The sequence below is a fragment of the Rhineura floridana genome, chromosome 13 (assembly GCF_030035675.1).
Source record: "Rhineura floridana isolate rRhiFlo1 chromosome 13, rRhiFlo1.hap2, whole genome shotgun sequence".
In the NCBI taxonomy this organism is placed as follows: domain Eukaryota; kingdom Metazoa; phylum Chordata; class Lepidosauria; order Squamata; family Rhineuridae; genus Rhineura; species Rhineura floridana.
This window is the reverse complement of record NC_084492.1, coordinates 21263181-21288312: the sequence shown is the minus strand read 5'-3', so window position 1 is coordinate 21288312 and position 25132 is coordinate 21263181. Positions and strand designations below refer to the sequence as shown.

The 25132-nt window shown below is 41.8% G+C and overlaps 1 protein-coding gene across 3 annotated transcripts; it reads left to right on the top strand.

The window, feature by feature from the left end:
* Positions 1-252: 252 nt before the first annotated feature.
* On the top strand, positions 253-24045 carry NUTF2 (nuclear transport factor 2). 3 transcript variants are annotated; one of them, XM_061594074.1, is made up of 6 exons: positions 253-481; positions 3640-3757; positions 10862-10986; positions 15847-15918; positions 17907-18005; positions 23502-24045. In XM_061594074.1, exons 3-6 carry the CDS (start codon positions 10888-10890, stop codon positions 23613-23615), a joined length of 384 nt encoding a protein of 127 aa, XP_061450058.1. In that variant the 5' UTR covers positions 253-481; positions 3640-3757; positions 10862-10887; the 3' UTR covers positions 23616-24045. The 3 variants fall into 3 exon arrangements, with proteins under 3 accessions (XP_061450058.1, XP_061450057.1, XP_061450059.1); XM_061594073.1 differs by lacking the exon at positions 3640-3757 and having other exon boundaries at positions 255-481; XM_061594075.1 differs by lacking the exons at positions 253-481; positions 3640-3757 and adding an exon at positions 534-668.
* The last annotated feature ends 1087 nt before the right edge of the window (positions 24046-25132 follow it).

Sequence of the window (25132 nt, the reverse complement as noted above, 5' to 3'; positions counted from 1 at the left end):
GCGGGGATCTTCTGCGTACACAGCACCACTAAGCCACAGCTGGGTACGGCAGAATCTGTTCTAGGGAAGGCATTCGCGTCCCTCAGTCATGCTATCCTACTTCCATTCTGCAGGATGTCTCTGCAGAACCAGGGAGCTGAACCGAGTTGAATTTGGTGCCTAAAAAGGGCAACGCCCTCCACTTTTGGGTGTGCGAGATATATATATCCACAATGCTTTGCGGCTGACTAGCTTCTCAGGCCGCTTCTCCCGGAGAGCCTGCCGCGCAATGGTTGCTGGGAGATGTAGTGCATCCGCTTTTTCAGAGGCATGCCGAACTCGAAGGGCGGCTGATGGAACTCGTTTTCCCAGCATAGCTAGGGCGCGGCCGGAAAAGGCGGAGCAGGCGAAGAGGGGAGCGAGAGAGAGAGCGCGCTGAGTGGGTTTGGGCCGCACTCGGGGCCGCCGCCGCCGCCGCCATTAACCGAGTGGGACCTGCGAGGTGAGTAGTGCGGCCCGCCTGAGGCGGGAGCCGGAAGAAATAGAAGCAGCGGGTTCTTTCCCGCCGCTTAAAACTCTCGGGCTGGGCCTGGCGAGCGGGGTCTCGACTGGGCGCTGTCTGCTTGCTCGCCCCCCTTTTTCTTCGCCGCTGCCAGGGCTTCCTCAGAGTGGGGAAAGGCGAGATAAGGGTATGTTACTGAGTTGAGCTGTGACTGGACTGTGGTGTTTTTTCGTTCCTTTGCCTAGTGATTAAGTAACATAGACTCCTGTGAGGCTCTCCGTGTATTTGATTGGCCTGATCAACCCGTGGAAATGTGTATGTGTGAATGTGGCCGCCCCTTCCCACGTGTGTTGTTAGCGGAGCGCTTTTTCTCCTAGGAGCTTCTTGATTCTTTGCTCGGAAACAACAGACGCGCGCGAGTGGAGACTGAAAGTTTTTGGCTTTGGGCGAAGAACGTCTGCTTTTTATTTGTATTAATTGCCTTCTGCAATCGGGGCAGGGCCTCCTCCAACATCTCCTTTTTTTTGTAATGGGGCAAGGCCAAGATGGTTTAGTTTGGGGGGGTTCTAAAAATGCAAAGGTCCTATACGCTAAAAGCTGTTTTGAAGACAGTGGTTCATTGAAACTCTTTCAGTGCCTTCCTAGACACGCTGCTCCGTTTAGTTCAGGGCGAGTTTATTCTCAGAGAATCTGCTTTGAACTGTACTGTCAGTGTCTCTGAGGGCTGCTTCCAGATGTTTGTGTTGAAGTATGCCGAAAACTACAGGAGGATAACGAAGTAGGCAGTTGCTGCAGTGTTGAAACTCCCAAGTGAGTGTGAATCAAGCATGCTAGTAAGACTGATCCATTCACTAGACAGCCTTGATGAAATTATTCACTGGTATTTTTATGTCATGATCAAAAAGTAAATTATGAAGACTAACTGGCTTCCTAAATAATTTTCCCACCAAAGAAAGAATGTTATTTTGGGCTGAGTGTTTATATCAGAATCTTTTCTTGTTTTAACTCATTTATTAATAAGTTGTAAAAGAATAACTAAGGTGGCAAAATGTATGTATGGTACAAGGTTATGTAAGGTGATGAAATCCAAGGTAGACGGAAGAATTACTACATTGCTAGAAAACATGTTGAGAAAAGTCGGTGTTCTGAAGACCACTGCCCCAGTATGATGAACCTCAGGGCATGGCCTGAGGGCACATGAGATAGCAATCTTAAGGAAGCTAAGCAAGTCTGAGCCCTTGATGAGAGATAATTTGGGAACCCTGTGTATGTTGCCTAAAGTTCCATGAGGAAATAAACCATGAGGTCAATAAATAAATACATTGGTTCCCTAGAAATCATCATCAGATTTCTAGGATCTAAGGTCTTGAGATGTCTAGGATTTTTGAGTGAGTGGAGGTAGGAAGTGGCTATGTGAGAATTTTGAGAGTGTGCTTAGAACACAGGAGCTACCTGAGATAAGCCACCCTTCCCCAACCTATTGTCCTCATGTGTGACATCAGTTGTGGAGCAGAAAGAAACACTGCTGGGAAATCTGATCATACAGCCAGTCCCTGCAAAACTCAGACCTGAAGTCACCACCCATCAGCTGATAGGTGGTAACTTTAAGCCTGCTGACCAGGGCTGCCTGGGGCTCTTTGGAAGTCCTGTGTGGTGCTTTGCAGTCCCAACCATCATCATTTGATTTCATTATGATGTGATTGACTGTTGGGTGGCCTCTCCCACCTGTCATTTTGGCCTGCAAGGGGTAGGGGAGATAAGCATCTGGCCCTCCAATCAGATCGCATTCCCCAATCCTGCTATTCATCATGAACTTGCAGTCCTCGGTCTAATTTTATGTGGGAGGCAAGGAGAAGAAAAAAGGGGGGAAGAAGAGTGACACACAGAGAGAAAGATAAGGAGTGTTCTGCCTGTTTTTGGCTCTAGTCCTGCCTACCACCAACATGCATCCCGAACAGATTACCCCTGAGGGAATGCAGTCCTCAATAGGAAAAAGTTCCTCAACCCTAATATAAATGTACTGCATTACCCACTTCTAGGAGGCAACTAGTGTTACTGAAAAAGGTACTTCAGAGGGTGGCAAAGCTTAGTAGGAAGCCGTAAATGGATGTTGCCTAAGAAGACACTAGTGGCTGTTCACATCAAGAGTTGGATGTGATAGGTGTAGGGACAGGGTCTTCTTGGTCATGGCTCCTAATTTCTGCAATTGTCTTTTGGAGGGGTTGGTTTTAGCTTGAACTCTTTAGAGCTCCAGGAGGGGGATGGAGATTTTTTTTGAAAACACTTTTAGTTAGTTTTACATTTTAGTAAGGCTTCAGTAAAGATAATAAAGAAGAAGAAAAATTACAAGCATGGGTTTGGTTTTTTTACATGTACATGTGTGCGGGATTGCTGGCTGCTTAGATTCCCTACCTCACACCTAGCTGATTGGTAACAGATAACTGCTTTTAATGGTTGTACAACTGAAGGATTGCACATCTAGACATTTAATCACAACCAAAGTTCGTAAAAAGGCAAATATCAACAAAGCTACTACCTTCGCCCCATATTGATGCCTCTGTCATTTCATTGAGGTTTTTATTTTTGTTTAAAAAAAAAAAAAGTTTTGAAGGCTGCAGCATCCCTCATTCAGTGTTGCAATTTACAACTCTCCTGAAAGTGAAAAGCAGGGTTTTAAACTTTACTACATAGTTTGTTAGTACAAGTGGAATCCATACATTGATAAAACTTTACAGTGAGACATTCTGCCCAGTCTTGTGCTGTGTGAAACTGCATTGTGAGTAATTGCTGGAAGAGAGTGCATAGGAAGAATGCAGTCAGGGCACACTTTTCCAGAGTTGTGGAGGATAGAACTCTGATGGGTAGAGATTTTAATGAAAGTGTTTGTAGCTATTATAGGGTGGTAGAGGCATGAATCAAAGAAGATGCTGCTTATGTCATGTATCATTGGTAGGAAAGAACATAACTAGTAGTTGCTTTTCCTTGGATGTACTCTTCACTCAGCAAGCTGTCAGCAGCATAGCGTCTAGTTAGTAACTGATACATCTATAAAACGTGAGTTTCTCCTTAGCTTGTGCTTGTCCTTGAAAGTTATATTCTTGTTGTATCAGCAATACAATTTCAGTATTAAAACAGTGGTTCTTTTTGCCTGCCATTAGGAATGAAAGAGATTGAGATTTTCTACTGTGTGGACTATTGCTCTTTAGAAAGAACAGCCACTCACCTGTGGCGAACATGAATCTCCTCCAGGCAACCAGGCACAGAAGCATTATAAAGGTTGTTTCTTTTATTTATTTCATTGTATATCCCGCCTTTCTATATGTAACACTGAAGGCGGCTGAAACAATAATAAAAATACAACAGTTTAAAGAACAGCAACCTAACAATAAGATAAAAATAAGAACAGATAAAACCAATCAGTAATAAAACAGCAGACAGTAGTTATATTCAGACATATTAAAATGAGCTGTAACTTAAAAAAAATCAAAAGGTCAAAAGCCTGTGTTATCAAGCAAATATATATATTTTACTAACAGAAGGACATCTTAGAGGGGGATAGGTGGGCCTCCCTAAGATGTAAGTTGCAGAGTTTAGGCACAACCACAAGCTGTGGGCAGGTTCTTATTGAGCAAGGTAGTCCTTCACATGGTCCCAGGCTATTTAGGGCTTGATAGATCATAATGACCACTTTAAATTGTTCCTGGAAATGAATTGGTAGCCAGTATATTGTAACTGCGGTATTGCATACTGCCTGTAAGTGGCCATAGCCAGGTCTGGCTGCAACATTCTGAACCCGCTGAAGTTTCCAAATAATCTTGAAAGTTGCCCCAATAAATAGCATGTTATAGTGATCAAAACAAGATGTAACTAATGCATGTGCTATCATGGCCAGAAACAACTAAGAGAAGAGATAGTAAAACAAGTTGTGAGCTGGTCATATTTATGAACTTGCTTCAAAGTTCAGAAGGATATATAGTAGTATCAAAAATGGCACAGTTTAAAAGCATATATAGTAGCACTGCAAGAGCAGTATGCATAACTAAAAATGATGCTGTACAGATTCTCATACTTGTGTTTTCATCCAGTCCTGAAACTGAGAGTAGCCATGATTTGTAACTGGGTTGTGGAGTGGTTTTGTGATGGAGAAAGATGACTTGCTTCTAAGTACTCTTGAATCAGATACCAAAGATTTGGGTGCATTCTCTAGAAGTTTGCTGCCCATGTTTCAGTGTAAGGGACTATTAACCTTAAGTGGTAATGCACATAGGGAATTAAACATTCATGCAATGTCGAATGTTAGCACGGGATCACTTAGAATGCAGTGTACCGTAAGGGAAGAGGCACTTGCCTGGTCCACAAAAGCATAGAGATCTGAAGACAACTCTACACAGCCTTGGGCAAAGATAGAAAACCTCCCAATTCCATCAGGCCCAGCCAGTATGGGCAGCAGTCAGGAGTTGAAATCCAACAACATGTGAAGGGACACAGGTTCCCCATCCTTGGTCTAGGGAGCTTCTATCAGGAGAACAAAAATCATTAGGTATTAGAGTACCACATATTTTCACGCAAATGTTTTGTATATTGTATTTTGTTTAAAAAAGAAAAAAAAGATTGAACATTGATTAACAATTAAGTTCAAAGTTCTGGTTTTGGTGTACAAAGACCTATACAGCTTGGGACCAGATACTTGCAAGACCGTCTTACCCCTTATTGATCATGGCACTCTGCAGGTGAGGGCCTCCAGATACCATCTTATCAGGAGATCCATTCCACACAAATAGAAAGCGGACCTTGGAATTCCCTCCCCTTAAATATTAGGCAGGCATCTCTGATATCTTTTCGGCACCTACTGAAGACCTTCCTCTTTCAACAAGCCTTTTAAATAGAGACCTTATCCCAGTCTGTGTTGGAATTGCTTTTTAATATATTTTAAAGCTTTTTTTAAAAGATGTTTTTAAAGCCTTTTTTTTAAAAAAAATGTTTTTAAGGATGTTTTGTTGTAATGTATTTTAAAGTCTGTTTTTGTGACATTTTAGAGTGTTTTTAGTACTTTTGTTTGCCGCCCTGGATCCTGCTGGGAGGAACGGCAGGATACAAATCTAATTAATTAATTAATTAATTAATTAATTAATTGATTGATTAATTAATAAAAAACAGAAATGCTGTTATTTTTGAGATCTGGGCCTCAGACTTCACTATGTTATTCAATGCCTGGTAGTCCTGGTAAGGATCAAGGAGTTATTGTAGTAATGAGAGAATCTGCAATGGGCAGCCTTGCTCCTGAGGAAAAGTGTTAAAGCTAACTAGTTGTTGGCTTAATCTGCAAGCTGACCAAACTGCTCTTTAAAAGCCAAAATGAAGGAGAAACAGCAATAGATTTATGCCAGTAATATTTTATTTATTTAGATGCTATTGTGTTTTGTATCCAAAGGGCTTCGGACAGGCAACATTAAGTTAGAAACAGAATATGTAAAGGATATAATCTGGAAACTAGTATGCCATTCCAGCAGCAGGCTTTCAAAAATCACCTAAAACATCCTAGAATTATTTGGCAATTGTCCAGAGAAAAAGAAAGACTGACAGACGTAAGGCGATTGAGAACTTACTTGGGTATTTTGTTGGGTAGGTGGACTAAGCAAAATTAATTAGAGGAGATCTTTTAATTCAAGAAGGGAGCATGGTTACTTTGCAAGAGATGAGTAAGAGATGAGCATTGTACTTCTCTTACGGGCTTCAGCTTATTGTTGCCTAGAGCAGGCATGCGGAACATGTGATCTTCAAGATGTTATTGGCCATCATGGATGGTCAAGAAAGATGGGAACTGTAGTCCAATAACATATGGAGGGCCACAGATTCCCTATCCCTGACCTGGAAGAATTAGGTTTCCTTATTATTTATTTATTTATTGGATTTATATCCCACCCTTCCTTCCAGTAGGAGCCCAGGGTGGCCATTTTTGAGTTACAAGTTAGAAGTGGTAAGAAACTGAACAGTTCTGCTACTGCAAGGACTTTAGCTGCACAATGGAACTTCCTGCCCTTTCTTGTCCCCAGGCAGCCCCTAAATCTGTTCATGGTTTCCCCCCAACCCTCTGGATCTGTTTTATGGGGTGCACAAGGAGAGACGAGGGCACAGAAGTTCCATTGTACAGCTAAAAGTCCTTGTGCTACTAGTACTGTTTAGTTGGATACCTCCCTAGGATTCTGTTTTCAATCTGTTCAGATACTTTTGTGGTTCCCCTGGAAAAAATATCTGTGTTAGCTTTGCTGATGGATCTTGGTTTCCTTTCACTTCTGAATTTTTGTTAAATGTAGATGACATTAAAGTTGCAATATCTATGCCAGGATGGAAGAAAGCTCATTTTGCCTGGCTGCCCAAACTCCTTAAAATCTCGCACCGACTCTCAGTTTTGCTCTGTATAGCATTTTAAAGAATAGGCATCCATTCAGAAACTACAAACTCCTTATCAGAAGTCACTGACTATGTTTCCATGGTCACATTAATCCCAGATTAAAATGAATGTGCAAGTCAAGCTGTGTGTACTTGGTCTTGGAAAACATTGGACAGATTAGCTATTTGTTCTGAGCTTTCTCTCATCAGTCTCTCTTTAGCTGTCTGCCTTGTTCCTTTTATGCTTTAAACATTTGTCACCGTTAGAGCTATCTAAATGCTTCCTGCATGTGCTTCTAGAACAACCTTTCCCAACCAGTATGCCTCCAGATGTTGTTGGACCACAGCTCCCATCTTTCCTGAGCATTGGCAATGCTGGCTGAGGTTGATGGGAGTTGTGGTCCAACAACATCTGGAGGCACACTGGTTGGGAAAGGCTGTTCTAGAATAATTAACCCTTAATCCTTTTTTCTTACCAAACGTTGTAGTATAACTGTGGTGTTCTTGTAGAAAATATTTGTAGCCACTATCCACTGATGCAAATCTGCCACTCTTCAGAGAGGATGCTCTCTATCTTGGTTTTGCAGTTTTAGTGCTCTGTTTACTCCATAAATAAGATGTTACGGTTTGCTGACGTTCAGAAGAGGGCATAGCATCCTCTCACTCAGACATTCTGTCTAGAAGCTTGCATTGCAGGAAGTTGTTGATCTAAGTCAGCCTCACACTTAGTCTTGAAAGAGATGATGTTGAAGTAATTACAACGGATACCCTGTGGGATCACTGGTAGGGAAAATGCAGGCTTCTCTGTGCTTTGCATTTTGGATGCATACTGTGGTACAACTGCATAGCACAAGGTTGGGGAACTGGATCTCGTTAGTGGGCCGGATTCAGATCTCAACCACCCTCCATGGGGCACTTTTGTCATATGATGTCAGGTGATGCAATTTCAAAGGAAGAATCAGGAGCATTGAATTCAAATCGGGGCTGCAAAGAGTCCTGTGAAAAGTGGGACTTGCATTCAGCATTGATCAGCTCCTGTCCAAAGTGAAACCAATCCCAGTAGGGCTTGCATTTGGCACCAAAGTTAAAAGGTGCCAAATGCAAGCCCTGCAGCTGTGGCTTTACCTGCCCTACACCTGATGTCATCTATGCCAGATGTGGAGCAGGTGGGCATGACTGGAGGGGGAGCTGCCTTATAGGCCAAATTTGGACTCCTGGAGAACCTAATTTGGTCTGCTAGTCAGAGATTCCCCATCCTTCCCATGGTAAGTACTCTTGCGACTGACTAATATTTGATGTTGTACATCAAACATAAAAACAAATTATGTAGTACTGAATCTGTGGCTGGCACTCCAGTCAGTTTACAGGGCAAATCTAGCCACGTTACAAAGCTGCTTCTACTGGCCACTTGGCCATAAATGCAGGCAACTGAACAGGAACACAAGCAGTTATCAGTGGCAGAGCTCACTGCCTAGGATTTCACATGAATCCATTTTACATAGTTTAGGAACTAGGGAGTATGTTATATGATTGGTCCACTCTACACAAAGCTCCTACGAGGGATTGAAACTGGCTCTCCCTCTCCCATTGACCCAAGTATAGAACTTGTTGCTGATTTAAAGTAGATTTCTTTTTGTTCCAACACAGTTAATGCTTTAATCCCCCCCAATTTGTCTGATTAACATGACCAAAGCTATTTTTTTGCCCAGTGAAATTCCCATCCCCAACTGAATTTGTGCTAAATTGTATGCATTCTGGCTGTAGCAACAAAGTTTAAAACTGTCTTGTAAATAATTAGGGAGAGGTTGCCCAACTTCTGCTATGTTTTGACTATATTTTATCACAGAAAAGTGTGGTATAAAAGCTTGCTCTCCCCTTTGTCCCTGCTATCAGGTTGAGCAAGCTTCTATAGCAGCACACTGTAATTTTATTTCTTTTATAAAAGTATTTATATACTACTCTCTCAGAAAACATCAGGGCGGTATACAGCAACATAAAAAAACCTTTAAAAGTAGTAGAGAACAATTATTAAAATGAAATAATACAGCAGTTCTTCTGCATCCTCCCTTTATATTATATTATATTATTTATTTATTACATTTGTATACCGCCCCATAGCCGAAGCTCTCTGGGCAGTTTACAACAATTAAAACATTAAAAACAAATATACAAATTTAAAAACACATTTTAAAAAAACCACAATTAAAAATATGCTTAGGATTGCAGCCTTAATCACGTTTAATTATCTAGCATGAAAGAAAGAAGGCAGAGAGGGAACTGGGATAAGGAGGGGAAATGTAACGTGTCTGTATGGCAGCCTCTTGTTAGAAAAATAAGCTGCCGTATGCTGAGTCAGACCATTGGTCCATATTACTTGGTATTGTCTACACCAGGGGTTCTCAAACTGTGGTCCGTGGACCACCAGTGGCCCACAAACTTCATCCAGGTGGTCCATGGTGTGTCTGTGGATTTGTGATGGAAGACAGAAGACAGCACATCCATCACACTAAATATATGTAATTTTTTAATACTTCTTTCATTTCTTATATTGTGTATTATTGTATTGGTTTTTATGGAATTCAAATTGTAATAGAATAAAATTCAAGATATACAAAATAAAAGAAGCAATAAAAACAATTAAAAAACAGACAGAAAAATCATTTAGTCATCCGCCAGGACCCTTGGCAATCTTAGGTGATCCGTAGGGGTATAAAATTTGGGAATCACTGGTCTGCGTTGACTGGCTCTCCAAGGTTTCAGGCAGGGGACATTTCACCCCCCCCTTACCTGTAGATGCTGGGGATTGAATCTGGAATCTTCTGCGTACAAGACAGATGTTCTACCACTGAACTATAGGCCTTGTTGTTTGAGTGTGAGCACACATGCTCTTTTTATACACCGCCTTAAAGGGCTATAGGCCCAGGCTGCCCAAATATACTTGCCAGCTTATCTCTGGGATAAGCACAGCACCAGAGAGGCTTTCTGCCATGCTGCTGGCCACCAGGGAAGTCAGAGTAGACCATGACCTGGTGGAAGGAAACTTTGTATTCTCCTAAAGAAGAAATAAGTCCTGCTGCTGTTTTGAAAGTTTCTGAATTCAGTACAGCATGAGGGAGAAACCTCATGTGTTCTAGATACATAGAGAGCAGCAATAAATCTCACAGCTTTCTGTGTGCATATGAAGTTCAGTGCAACAGGAATGAGCCCCATCTGATTCCTGGAGAGGAAGAGGGCGGAGGCTCTGCCCTCCCCTTAGCTTTGTCAGACCCTGAGCTCAGCATGATGTCACAGAAGACCCTGCCCTTGTTCTTGGAGGGTAGGGTTGTGACACGGACCGATTTTGCTTGGTTGTCAATGCCAGCAAAAAAGTATTACTCCGGTATACAAGCCTTTTAAGGGGTGAAGAAAGCTTTGAGCACAATATTGTAGTCCACAAGACAGCCCCAATATTGGTAGCTTAAAATCAGCCAGGATGAGCACTTGAGGGCATTTTGGTGGCACATGTGAGCAGGGTTTCAGTAACAGGGTGACACTTCGTCAGCCGAGGATGTTCGCTGCTTGTTTCAGATGGCTAGCAAATTGCACATCTGTATTGATACAACTAAATAATTGGATGTCACCAGCTTTGCGTTGTGTGGTTCAGTTCTAATTCTTGAACATTTGCCAGAAATGTTCAAAGGAGGGTATTGCTACAGAGCAGGGTTCATCCTTTTAAGTACCTTCAGAGTACTTTTCTGTTCCTTTGTGTCAAGGCATAAGCCAAGGAGTGCCTTAATGTTGGTGCCTAAGTATGCTGCAGTCAGGTTGCTGCAATACAGCAATGCAAACTGGAGAAGGTTCTCTGTAGTGTGATGCTCAAATCCTGGGTGTGGCAAATCATGGCAGAGAGAAAAAATTGGAATTGTAATGAAAGGCCAATTTATTGTACTTGTATTATTACAGACTCCCATTGCCCTGGGCTGTCAGTTTTCACTGCTTTTTCTTTTTCAGTTGCTGGCTCCAGCTGAGGATTCAGAATGGGAGACAAGCCTATTTGGGAGCAGATTGGTTCCAGCTTTGTACAGCATTACTATCAGTTATTTGATACAGACAGGACTCAGTTAGGAGCAATATATGTAAGTAGCTTTTGGAACAAATTTTCTTGTTTTCTCAGTTATTCCAAGATTTCCCCTCTCTCAATTTATTTACTTGGCCATTACAAACTTTTGCTCAGAGATGTCCGGCAATAATTCTGAACTCCAGAAATGTGGTTGTAACCATTCCTTTAACATTTATATGGATTTTTAAAAATAGCTTGTAATATGCAGGCTACTTTATATTTTGGCTTCAAAATAACCTTGTGAAGTAGGCTGCAATGTTTAATTATCAGGGAGAGAATTGAGGCAGGGAGATGGCAACATACCAAATGATATACACAGTAATAAATATGGCTTTACGGTGTAATTTATTTATTTATTTAAAATATTTCCATCACTCCCTTCTACCCTGCAATAGGGCACTCAGGGTAGCTTACAATAAAATAACACATACTAAAAAAACACAAAAAACATTAAAATAGATAAAACTACATAAAATACAGTTAAGAAATATAGGGGAGTGATATTAAAAGGGACTAAAGAGGTAAAACTAAAAAGGGGAGAAAAATAAAATCAGTTTCAGGCTCAGCCTTCAGTCCCTCCCAAAGGCTTTCCAGAATAAGATGGTTTCAGGAGTCTCTGGATTCTAATCACCTAGAATTACCCAACTAATTATTTTGTTAGATTGATAGATTAAAATATTCTGGTCAATTAAATACCCCCCCGATTAATCAAGCAACTCTGTCAGTCTCTCTCTTTTTTGCGGCCCCTGACTGCCCATTCGCTACCACATGTGGCCTCAGGGAAGCAGAGATGTATGTGGCTGAGAAGGTGGAAGTTTGGCTTAATTCTCTTCAAACTTTCTCCACAAAGAACAAGAAGCTCCAACCAGTCCCAACTACTTAGGACTCAGACTCCCCACATTTTGTTGTCTAGTGGGATGTTGCTGCTCTTGAGCATTTGTGAAATCTGTTGTGGTGCTACTGCCCTGCTTTAAATAAAATCAGAGCTGCTCCTAGTTCACTGTGGAGAAATAAAGGAGAGAATGGGACAATAGATCCCAAGACATCATGATAATAGGCCAGAATGACCCCCTTTGGCAGTGGCCTGTTATCTGTCACAGTGGAAATGCTAGCAAGACAGCAAAGCTTTCTTAACATCTACATGAATTTTACGTAATATTCTTTTTCATATATTTTTTTTCATGAGCAAGCATTAAAAAGGGATGGCTGGAGTTTATCCTGTGAAGTGCACTTTCTATGTGGTCCTGTAAGTGGTAGTTATTAGTTTCTGCACACTTAAGTACCACTTAAGTATACTGATCTCTTTAAAAACAGTGTGAAGAAAAGCTGGTTTTTGTCTGCATTATGCAAATGAAGTGAATCTGCATTTCTCGTTCATCCTATAGGAGAGCTGGTAGCAAATGGCTTGCTCTGTGATCAGTAGAAAGAGTCAAAGACTTGGCCTAATTAGAGAAGAGAACTCAGTTTACTAGCCCTCATCCAGCTCATTTTTGCCTTCAGGCAGTGGTCCAGTATCTGCACAGCCTCACCTGATTCAGATAGTATAGAGCAGCCTTTCCCAACCAGTGTGCCTCCAGATGTTGTTGGACCACAATTCCCATCTTTCCTGACCATTGGCAATGCTGGCTGAGGCTGATGGGAGTTGTGGTCCAACAACATCTGGAGGCACACTGGTTGGGAAAGGCTGGTATAGAGGGATAAAGCTGGGTGTCATCCGCGTATTGATGACACTAAGCTTCAGGTTCCCAGATGACCTTCCCAAGAGGCTTCATATACATATTAACATACCAAGAGGACAAGATGGAACCTTGTAAGACTCCATATCATAACCACTAAGGGGCTGAGCAGCAGTTCTCCAACGCTCCTGTCTGGTCCTGTAGGACTTTCAGAACATGATGCCTCCCAACTTCCAATCTGCAGAGCCACTCCAGGAGGATAGTGTGGTCAACAGCAGTCATACTCTGCACATTGTATTTCAGCAACACTGATCCAAGCTCTGTGTAAGATGGGACACATTATGAAAAATAGGAGTTTTAATACATGACTGCTTTTCAACCGCAGATGTTTGGCTTTAAACTAAAGAGACTTTAATATCTTCTAGGAAAGACAGTAAGTAATACAGAACGAATTGTTACAGGCCAGTTAGAATGTGAAACAAAGGAATGAAGCCTTCATCATGTGTGGATAAAAGTGATCAACAACACAATGCTGATTTAAGTTTTACTTATTTTTTCTTTATTTCTCTGAGCTCCTTGTTGCTTGGAAGTAGTGTTTGTCAACAAACATGGGGACAATTCAAAATACCATTCAGTATGTTGTATATCGCTTAAAGTCTTCATCTGACTTTCAACTTAGCATTGCCTGATTTAATTGTTTCAAGAAAACTAAGTGCATTTAGATACTGCCTGAGTGCATCAGAATGCAGAAGCATGTCAGCATTCTGGCAGGACTCGAAACTTGTTTGGCAGGGAAGGATGTGTTTTATCTAAAGCATTTATACTTTGCTATTACGAGATGCCATCTATACAGCGACCATAGCACTAAGCGTGGAATAAGCTGGAATGCCATCTGAAAATGCTACTGGGTGAAAAAGTGAATTGCAGCTGCTCTGAACAATTGGTGTTTCTTTTTTATGTGGGTGTTGTATGACAGTTTGCATCATTTTGTGTTGTTAAAACTTTATGGGGATGAAGGGCCTCAACAGCTGTCTCTTTTTTTTCTTATGGTGCATGCTTCACTATGGAAAGCCATGGAAGCTAGCTGAAAGGCTATAAAGTAGTTAGTGATTGACTGTTCAGTCATTCCTAGCACCATATAGTGTATTATTACCAAAGAGTTTTAAGAATAAGCTTTGCGGTACTAGCTCTTTAATTGTTTACTAAAAGGTTTATAGCTTGTTTTGAAACAAGCATTTATGGAATATGATATTTGGCTATAACCATTTTACCCATGGTTGCTCAAAGATATGATTTAAGCTCAAGTCCCAACCAGCATGGCCAATGGTAAGAGACAATGAGAGTTGTAGCAGGGTGGATTGATTTCATCAAGTCGGTTTTCAATTGGCAAGGGAAAATCAGATTTAAACAACTGATTTAAATCAAGTTTCCAACTGATATTTCATATGTTTCCTAAATAGTGGTACAAATCTCACCACTAAACTGTGTTTTTAACTAAATAGAGCCTTATGATCACTGCTTCATTCTTACCATCTGGCTTTGCATATCTTGGTAGTACTAGATACATTTTGCATGCTTTCCTTGTTTACTTCAAAAGGGAATGCCTTTAAAATATTACTACAGCACGGATAGGGAACTTGTGGCCCTCCAGATGATTTTGGACTACCATTTCCATTGTCCTTAACCATTGGCTCTGCTCACTGGGGCTCTTGGGAGTTGTAGTCCAACATCCTCTGGAGGGCCATAGATTTCTTATCCCTGCCATATAGGGTCAATCTTGCAGCCGGCACCAATGACAATTTGTAAGGTTAAGAGTGCAGTCCTATACAGGTCTACTCAGAAGTCCCATTGAGTTCATTGGAGCTTAGGTAAGTGAGTATAGAATTACAGCTTATCTATGGGAGTATAGCAGGTGTGCAGAAGCTTAGGCCAGCCTTTCCCAACCAGTGTGCCTCCAGATGTTGTTGGACCACAACTCCCATCAGCCTCAGCCAGCATTGCCAATGGTCAGGAAAGATGGGAGTTGTGGTCCAACAACATCTGGAGGCACACTTTGGAAAAGCTGGCTTAGGCCCTCCAGATGTTGCCGAACTACAACTCCCATAATTCCTGGCCATGCTTGCTGAGGCTAATGGGAGTTGCAGTTCAGCAACATTTGGAGGGCCAAAGGTTCCCCACACCTGGAATATAGCTTTGTTGTATAGGGCAAAAGTAAAGAGCAGACACTCTGAGGTTGGGGTAGAGGATGTTGCCTGTTGTGTTGTGTGATGCGTCCTTCCCTGGCTCTCCCTGTCAGGTTCCTACCTGCTCGTGGTTACTGCCTGTCTCTAGGCACCACCAGGGACTCCACCAGTCCGGACCGCACTCTCTTATGGTTTACCTATCCGCTCTAGCACAGATCTCAACAGATCCCCCTGCTAGGCAACCACCAGTAACGTCCCAATACTAGTATTCCCAGAGACTCTGAATACTGGTATTGTTATTCTCTTCACCGCTGCCACCATTTGTTACAGTTCCCCTTCAGCCTTGGTCATTACCTTACCCTCCCTTCTGGTCTGTGAAACCCCAGCCAAGGATCAGGCCTTTGGTAAACCAAATTAAGTATTTATTACAGATAACAAAGCTAACAAGATTAACAAGATTTCTTCTTAAGGCACATAAGCATATGGTTTTACTCAATACTAATCTGAACTCCACCTCCCTCCTTCTTCACGCTCTCCTGGCAAACAACTCTCTCAAACCCCACCAAGCAATCCACTCTTTCTCTTCTCCCCCCTATTCCACTCTCACTCCCTCACATTCACCCAGATTTACCTGTCATCCTTTCATTTATACTGTCAGCCATTTTAAACATTCAGCCAATCATCAAGCATTCTATTGCCCATTCACTCCCCCTCCTCTTTCACTACTTACCATGTATACTCTAAACAACCAGCACTTACCATATATACACTAATATATAGGAACATCACATGTTGCACTTCTAGGACTCCAGCTCACCAGATGTCTTGGGCATGGGACCAAATTCTGAGTCGCTAGAGCCTGTATTTAACTTAGTCCTTCTGAAAATGGGACAAGCTTACTCCTCAGCATTTCTGAGTGTAGATGAATAGTTTAATAGCTTTTGCTGTTTTCTTTATGCAAAATGAAATCTTCTTTTTCCAAGCAGAATTTTACAGCCTTTTTTGTAATCATTTCAGATAGATGCCTCATGCCTTACGTGGGAAGGTCAACAATTTCAGGGCAAAGCAGCTATTGTTGAAAAACTCTCAGTAAGTTCCTGCACTATTAATTATCGCTTCATATTTCTATTTAGCCCAGAATTTTTCAAAAAAGATTGGCTTCTCTCTGCAGGCCTGATTGTAGGGTTACTTCTGTTATAGTATTTCTAGGAAGAAAGTTCGTCTGTCTGAAATTGTGCAGATTTCAGTTCCAGAAATCCAAAGAATACTTAACTAGGAAGTACGTTCCATTGAACTCGGAGGTAGTGAGGATGGTAACACCACACTTGTATACTGCATTTAAGTGTTCAGAGTAGGGTTGCTAGGCTCAGGGCCTGAGACTGATCCTGTATCTTTAGGAGAAGAGAAAGTCAGCCAAGTGCAGGTGTTCTTGCAACACTGTAATGGGAAAAACCACAAAGTGGAATTATCCTTTCCTGCCTGCACAACTTTTAAAGATACAGAAGATCTCTTGGTTGCCAGGCCTGGCCTCCAAGAGGTCTTCTGTATCTTTAAAAGTTTTGCAGGCGGAAGGGAGAATTCCACCTTGTGGTTTTCCCCATTACAGTGTTGCAAGAACACCTGCACTTGGCTGACTTTCTCTTTTCCTAAAGATACACGATCAGTCTCAGGCCCTGAACCTGGCAACCCTAGTTCAGAGTGCTTCACATGCATTATTTTGTTTCTCACAGTAGTTCAGTAAAATGTTCAGTATTATTAGCTCCATATTGCAGATGGGGGCTGAGGTGGTGTGTCTTGCCTAAGTATCTAGTAGCGATTTCCAAGCTGAAGAAGGCTTGGGGACATCCTGATTGGTAGCTCATCCTGATTCGTAACTACCAGTTAGGAAGCCACTACACTATTTGAAACCTTCTTTGCACGTGTTCCAAATGGCACAGGTGCATTTATGATCTTTTATGGCTTACATTCGGGTTACAGTCTGTATAAAGCAGGGATGACAACCTGTGGCCCTCCAGATTTTTTAAGAGTTTTGAGAGTGGTTACTTATTGTGTAATGGGGTGTAGCCTTACTGTTTGTCAGCCACTTATCTGATATACATGGAGGTGGTAGTGTAATCTTGTCAATTCTCCAGTGTAAACAAAGTATTTATTCCTATTTTTGTTTCATTGATTAATGACTCTTCATGGTTTGAAACACTGATCCTAAAGTTTTAAATCTAAATCTGCCTTCCTATAATTAAATATAATAATTATTATTATTTATTATTATTTATTATTATTTATTAAATTTATATACCGCCCGACTAGCAATAGCTCTCTGGGCGGTGAACATAAAATAGTATAAAAATACAATGAATAACAAAATAATATTAAAATACAATCAACAATACAATAAACATTATTAAAATTAGATCAATGTAACTTAAAATGCTTCAGAGAATAGGAAGGTTTTGACCTGGCGCCGGAAGGAAAGCAGAGTCGGCGCCAGGCGTACTTCCTCAGGGAGACTGTTCCATAGTTCGGGGGCCACCACTGAGAAGGCCCTAGATCTTGTCATCACCCTCCGGGCCTCCCTGTGAGTTGGAACCCGGAGGAGGGCCTTCGTAGCAGAACGTAGTGCACGGGCCGGTTCATATCGGAAGAGGCGTTCCGCAAGGTATCGTGGTCCCGCACCGTATAAGGCTTTATAGGTTAATACCAACACTTTGAATCTAGCCCGGAAACATATTGGCAACCAGTGCAAGCTGGCCAGAACAGGTGTTATATGCTCGGACCGCTTGGTCCTTGTCAGCAATCTGGCCGCCGCATTTTGCACTAGTTGTAGCTTCCGAACTGTCTTCAAAGGTAGCCCTACGTAAAGCGCATTACAGTAATCCAAACGTGAGGTTACCACAATTTCTTAGTGTCTTGCCTTCTTTAGTTACAGAACTGGGTTTTTTATGTGAAAAGGGAAATCCTTACAGACCTAGATAGAACAATGTAAAGTGGTAACTTTTCCAAAGGGAGAGTAGGTGTTGCTTTACTCACAAGCATCCTAATCGTAACAATCCTGAGGATTCTTCTCTTCCCCCTTACAGAGCCTTCCCTTTCAAAAAATACAGCACAGTATCACAGCGCAAGACCATCAGCCAACGCCTGACAGCTGTATACTCAGTATGGTAGTTGGACAGCTTAAGGTAAGTGCTGTTTTCAGCCTTGGGTCCTGTGAAAGGAGTATTTAGAGCTCCAATAGAGACCAATTCAGTGGTTTGGCCACTGTAAGGGGCTTGGGGCTCATATATTCACTCTTCCCCCACGCTACAGTTTGCCCAAACTAGGTAGAGGAAGAATTGGAGCACATGGAAGAGAATGCATATGAGCCCAAAGCCTGTTCATGAGGTCAAATCACAGTTTGACAATTACATCTGAAATGGGTCTAATCTCTTAGGGCAAATTGCTCCAGCACTACAAGTGGACAGGTCTTCCTTTGCTTGGGTCATGGCAACTGAGTGGCCAAGGGAGGATGGCCAGGGGAGAGAGGACTCAATTCTCAGAGATGGCTTTGTCACTCCCCTTCCCTCTAGTCCGTTGCATTGCCTTTCAAAAGATTAAAATGCACTTGGGCCACACTTTGACTGATTTGAGTGCAAAGGCCCTCATGATCGATGGTAGGCGGAGAGGAAGAGCCAAAGAAGTCCTCCATTTGCTCCAACTGATTGAAAGCAGGGCCAGGGTCTAAACACACAGTACTGTCCCCTCTCTCACAGAGAAGCTTCTACAGAAACGCTGGGTCGAGCCAAGGTCAAAGAGACTTACTATCTTGCTCTCCTTTGGAAACTGAAACACAGCTGTGAGCAGGCAGGGCTGTGAGGCTACTCTCAGAAAACCTAAGGTGCTAGTTGGACAACTTAAAGACAGTTGTCTGGCTATACCAGTCTTGAAATGTTGACTACAAGGACTTTGGTAAGCAGTATGTCATAGGGCAAAGGTGTTGACCCCATAATGCAGGCTATCAAAAGCAGACACAAAGAACTTCTTTAGTCTCTGGGCATGTGTTGGATGCATATTGACACACCTCCCACTTCACATGTAGCCCAGCTTCAAAGAGCTTACACTTTGGCTGGATAATGTACCCTGCTAGGTATGTAAAAGCAGCATGTCTTGTAGCATCTCAGAAGACTCACTAATTTATTATGGCATAAGCTTTCATGGACTCTAGTTCAAGAAGGCTTATGCCATAATAAAATAATTGGTCTCTAAGGTGCTACAATACTCGTTTGTGTTGTATTACTGCTACCCCTTTGGAAGTTGCTCGGATCTGACTCTCCTGCAAGAATTGAAGAGAAGTCTGAAAAAGTGGCATGAAAAAATGAGGATAAAGCACATTCCTCTCCATGCATCTTCCTCCCCCCCCCACTAAATTTTCCATCTTTAGCAGCTTCCCCCATGGAGGAAAGTCTTCAAGCCTTCTGTACGAACGTATGAAGAGATTTTAATGCAGAAGCAACCTGGCCCCACCACCTAGATGCTGATGTTGAGTGGGCATCAGTCTGAAGCAAATTCTGTGCATGCAGAGTTTGCATCCTTATGAAGAGAGCCCCCCTTCAGACTGATGATGATTGTGTGTTGCCTGAAGTGTATGGTTGATGTGAGTGTCAGCATCTAGGGGGTGCCCACCCAAGCATGAGAACTCCTTTACCTGTTCGCATACAGAACACCTGAAGAATGTTGGAGTTGCTTGGAAAAGCATGTGCTAGCTGTCACAGGTTTTCAAGCTAGCATGAAAAGCAGCAACACAAAAGAATGCAGATCTTGTTGTATGTAGGGGCTGAATGGAAGGATTTAGAGACTGGATAGAACAATTTTTTAACAGAAGATAAAACAGATATATTTTTTCTTAGAGCTTTTTCCAATGTGATGGAAATGATTGTGCTTCTACAGTATGTCTTGTCAGAAATCAGTCCTGTGCATCTTCCCAGGCAGTTATAGGCAAGATGGGAAAATGCAAGTCAGTGGTGGTGCTTCCTGTACCTTCTGCATTTTGTCCTGTCCAACAGAGTCCTCAGTTCGACATTAGTAGCTTGGTCCATACTTGTTGCATCACCAGACCTGCCTTGCATGGCAGATGAAGACATTTAGGAAGATAGACTCTCGAATGGGAAAGCAGATTAATCGCTATCTAAGCATAAAGTTTACTTAGTGAAACTTTGCTGTCAAACATCTGCTTTTCTAGTAAGTTTTATGCTAGCCTTTCAGAACGTTATTTTTCATCTTCATTCTGCTAATAAAATTGGAAAGGCCCATAACTCCATGGTAAAGCAAGTGTTTTGTATTTAGAAGGTTCCAAGTCCAGCCAGTTACATCTAATATTCAAAGAATTGCATGTAGAAGGGCTAGAAAAGGCCTCAGAGAGCTGTTGCTAATTGGAATTGACAGCACGGGGCTGGACGGATCAACAGTTTGACTGTACAAAGCTGCTTCATATGTTCAAAATGTCACAGATGAAGCAACTTTATTTTGCAGGGTTTTAGTTCGGTGATTACAAATGGTTTGTAAGCTGTGCAAGACTTATCGAGGTGCATGAAATAACATAAATCATGCTACAAAAACCTCCAGTAAAACAGTTAATGAGGGTAAAGTGCATCTTGTAGCTAGGCCTTTAATGTTAGGGGCAATAGTGGACTAAAGTTATCTCACTAACTTTTTAGCTTGTTCTTGCTACCTCCTTATAGCGCTTCTCCTAGGAGTAGTCGGCAATAGTGGAGCTACCTATTGCATGCTGGGGCCAAGTTTGGAACATTCTTTCTCAGTCCAGTAAGCGCTCTCGTAATGGAGTCCTGCAAGGACACTGGCATTCTGTATCTTCAGTTCCTATCACTTTTAGTAATGGTTTCTCTCCTGTTCTGCTCAGGCAGATGATGACCAAATTCTAGGTTTCCATCAGACCTTTTTGTTGAAAAGCTTACAAGGTGCCTGGGTGTGCACCAATGAAGTCTTCAGGCTAGCACTTCACAATGTTTAGCCTCTGGCTGCATCCTACCTCTGATCTTCACAGTCCTCACTGAGTAAGAAGCACTCTGCTTGCTCCTGTATCCTAGATGAACTTGCAGTCTGAACAGCATGGACATTGCTTGTGTGTTGTTAAAGCAGGGTTGCAGAATGAGAACCCTGCTCGTGTCAGGGTTATGGCTTCTGAACCAAGCAAGTGGAGTTTTCCACTTGGAAGCAGCTGCTGCAAAATTAATTCAGCATAATTGTATATTTTTATGTCAGCCAAATGCTTGCTTAACATATCCTAGAACTAGCCATGCTGAGAAATATGGGACATTTGTGTGGCACACAATGAACGCTCGCCTTGTTGTGTTTGAAACTGTCTGTCTGAGCTAGAGCCTGTAAGTGTATCTGCAGTTTTTCCTCAGAGATCAGAAAGATGCCCCTAAACCAGGGGCAGGTTACACTTTAAAGCATCATGAACATGCAATGCATAAACACAGTCAGGTCTCTGCTTCAAGAAGTTTACTGTTTAAATTACAACAGTGTTGGGGAGATGGGAAAGAGAAATGCCAAAACATGGGTGAGCAAACGTTTCTGTTCTAGGGTTTGTTTCGGTCAGGGGATGAGGATTAAGCCAAAGGCTACACAGCAGATGTGGGATTTTAAGGATTTCAAACTGCAGCAGCAGAAAGGTTCTTTGAATGTGCAGCATGAGTTTGTGGGTACTTTACATTCACGTGATTGGGTTTGTACTCAATTTTAGTTATACTCAGAGGAAATAATAGGGATGACTTACTTAGGTCCATTAGTATCAGTGGGCTTACTCTGAGTAAAACTTATTGGCTACAACCCTTGGTTGTCAATATGCAGAGGGGTTAACAAATGTTGGGAATGTGTGAGATCCCTTGCTTGTGAAAGGATTTACTTTTAAGAAAGCATTTATGTTTGTCTCTTCCCTGGCTCCTTGGTGTTGCTGCTCACTTGTTTCAGCCTCAGATGAGATGGGTCTTCTGTACTATATATGTGTGTAATGTATGGATAGATATGCATTAAGGCTGGTGTTAGAAACTAGGTCTGGTTTTATATTTTTGTTTGGAGATGCGGGGTTTCCTGAGTCAATGCTGAAGGTCAATTTTTAGCTCTGAAGGCAACCTGCTGAATGTAATTACATTTTGGATAATCTTGACAGTTAAATGCCTTCTGAAGCCAGGGCTGTGGAGTCGGAGTTGGGAGCAATTTTGGGTGGAGTCGGAGTCGGTAGAAATGTTCCGACTCCTTCATAAATGGCAAATGTATATTAACTAGTAATAACAATTTTACTGTAGTATAATGGTAGCACAAGGCATTTCATCACCACCATGTGAATCCAGAGCTTGGAAAAGTTACTTTTTTGAACTACAACTCCCACGAGCCCAATCCCTGGGGCTGATGGGAGTTGTAGTTTAAAAAAGTAACTTTTTCAAGCTCTGGATTCACGTGGTGGTGATGAAATGCCTTGTGCTACCATTATACTACAGTAAAATTGTTATTACTAGTTAATATACATTTGCCACTTATGAAGGAGTCGGAGTTGGACAGTAGAAAAGTAGAGGAGTCGAAGGTCTGGTGTACCGACTCCACAGCCCTGTCTGAAGCATCAGTCATAGTTCTCTCCTATCTTTTCCAAATAATATTTGACATGTAAGCCCAGCTTGCACATAATGTTAAACTATAGTAAAAATAAAATACGGTTTAACACAAATGAACAGCAGGCACCAATATACTACTCCAAAGCCCCCGCTTAGCTCCCTTTTCAGCTCCTGCATAATGTGCAAACCAGAGTTCATGGTTTGAGAGAAACGAAGCAGTAGTGCTGGTTCACATGCAATCCTAAAGTAGACTGTGGCTTGTTTCCTCCCTGGTGTGGCAACAGCAGGAGAAGGAAATTTAAAAAGCTGGCGCTTTAGAGCCCTGTACTGTGTGTTAAACGTTACAGGCAAACTACCTCAAAGTTAACTGCTCTTTGTAATTGTGCAGAAAGATATTAGGGAACTGAAAGGCAGCATTATATGTACTTTTATGTATAATAGAAGATCTCAACAAGGCAAACCTTACCAGACTTTCCTGGGGTGGCTTTATTCCTGCTTCTTGAAGGCCTTCCTTTCTTATGCTAAATGTATCAGCAATTGTTATATGAGCACAACATTTTTTAATTATTCGATAGCAGCTCCCCATCCCTTTTGTGGCCCCAACCCTTTTGTACATTCTAAACCTCATGCTTATTTTGTTGGCTATAACAGGAGGTAAACGCTCAGGCGAACACAGTACTGCTTCCTCAGATCGTTGCTAGGGTGTTGTATTAAATCTCAAGAAGATTACAACTCTCACCTTCCATAAGCATAGACGTTACTTGCAGTACAGCGGGTAATTGATACTGTGGTTATGGATCACCTCCGTATTTCTAGTGCTTTTTGAGTATCGTCCTTGCCACTGTAATTTTGCATTGTTAAGACTCAAAAATGCATGTCCGACGCCTACCTCAGTTGTTCGTTAGCACAGGGGTGAAGTGATAAATCTTAGCCTGTATTAAAGTTGAATGTTGTTGCAGAAGGGTGAAGTATGCATGACAACATTTGGCACCAGCTTCAGGAGTTTCCTCATTAGAATATATTTACTATAGTAGAGAGCATCTAACATTTATTTTTATTCTCTCTTCACAGGCCGATGAAGACCCTATTATGGGATTCCACCAGATATTTCTATTAAAGAACATCAATGATGCTTGGGTTTGCACCAATGACATGTTCAGGCTAGCATTGCACAACTTTGGTTGAGACAGCATCCCCGAGGCACCTGTCCTTTTCTTTTCTCCTCTCCTCCTTACAGATATTAATCTCACTCATGGAACATTCCAAATATCATACACAAACCTGCAACACCACGGCAAGCAAGCAAGACCTGCGACATGCCCTTCCGAAGAGTTTATGTTGTGTCACTAGAAGAGCTCCTTGTGCATGATGTTTGGAAGTTAGACTTAGCTGCATTTGACAAGGGAAATGTGTGTTTTATCAGCATGCCTCGGGAAGCATCCATAATGCAAAAGGTTGTGTTTCTGTACTGACAAGTTTCTCTAATAGCCCAAAGAAACAAAAGGAAAGAAAAGAACTGCAGCCTGAATCCAGCTGAGATAATTGATTTTTTTTGTTCAGATGTTTCAGTGCTACATTATACAATAAAACCATGAAATTTTCCTAACAGTTTAAATTGTTGGATGTTCACTGTGTAACTAGAGAGTCTTGCATCTTCAACTATACATCTGAATACCTAGTCTGGAAACACATGGCTGGACGTAACGTTGAAGTACTTAAAGTCTCCATAGCTCTTTTGTACTACTTTTTGCCATTATTTAAAGGCTTAAATGTATCCACTGCTGAAGGATTGCTCCAGATATCTGAAAGTGGAGACCTTTCTTCCCCTGAAAGTCATAGCATGGATTTATATTAATTACTTACGTACAAATCAGAGCATTATACTGAACGTCAAGTATTCTCTTCAGTCTTTCATATAGGAATAGATGGAAGACCATGTATAAAAATGACAGTGCAGAATGTACTACTTGCAGGCCTGTTTCTCTGCACTAAGTTCTCCAGAGTTAGCATTTTCATTCCATTTGCTTTTCCTTTGGCATTCAAGAGGTGGGTCGGTACAGCATTCAGCATCTTGACTTGTTTACAAAATTTTCCCCTTCCAGGAAACCCATTTCAAAGTGAGTTGTAACTTTGGGGCCAGTACATTGGTAACCACATTTTTTCCCTATGCTTGCCTGTGGCATGTTCTGGATAAGGTCTTGAATTATCCACTAGTGTTGTTGTTGAAGTAAGCAGCATTCACATGCCACCAATAGCAGTGTTTCAATAGTTAAAAAATACCAATCCTTATAAACTGCTTAGAAAATTCTCCAAATACTTTTTCTCTACTGATTTGCCAGCAATGACATGGGGAAAGGGGTAGACAAACATACTCTCAAAGCAGCCAGATCTTGGTAGGATGCTTATTAATGTGTATAATATGAGCTGAGCAATCTTGTATCCACAGACATCAGGGCATTCAGAGCATACCTACTAAACAACTGAGCTGAATTGTTCCCAGATTGTGTTGGGTACTTGAGCTGCTACTCCTTGTTTTAATTTGTATGGCAATGAGAAGCAGGAAGAGTAAATGTGCCGTTCTCAACTGTGGAAAAGATCTTTTGGAAGAGATGGATTTGCTAATCACCTCTGCTGTGCTTACTGAAAGGTGGGTGTTGTCCACACCAGATCAGCATAAAAAACAGGCAAGGGAGGTATGCATT

Excerpts from the sequence above, each read along its gene's own strand:
- NUTF2 (XM_061594074.1), top strand. The coding sequence starts at position 10,888 with ATGGGAGACAAGCCTATTTGGGAGCAGATTGGTTCCAGCTTTGTACAG. Across the intron at positions 10,987-15,846 it reads CTCAGTTAGGAGCAATATAT|ATAGATGCCTCATGCCTTAC; the intron begins GTAAGTAGCTTT and ends TAATCATTTCAG. Across the intron at positions 15,919-17,906 it reads CTATTGTTGAAAAACTCTCA|AGCCTTCCCTTTCAAAAAAT; the intron begins GTAAGTTCCTGC and ends TCCCCCTTACAG.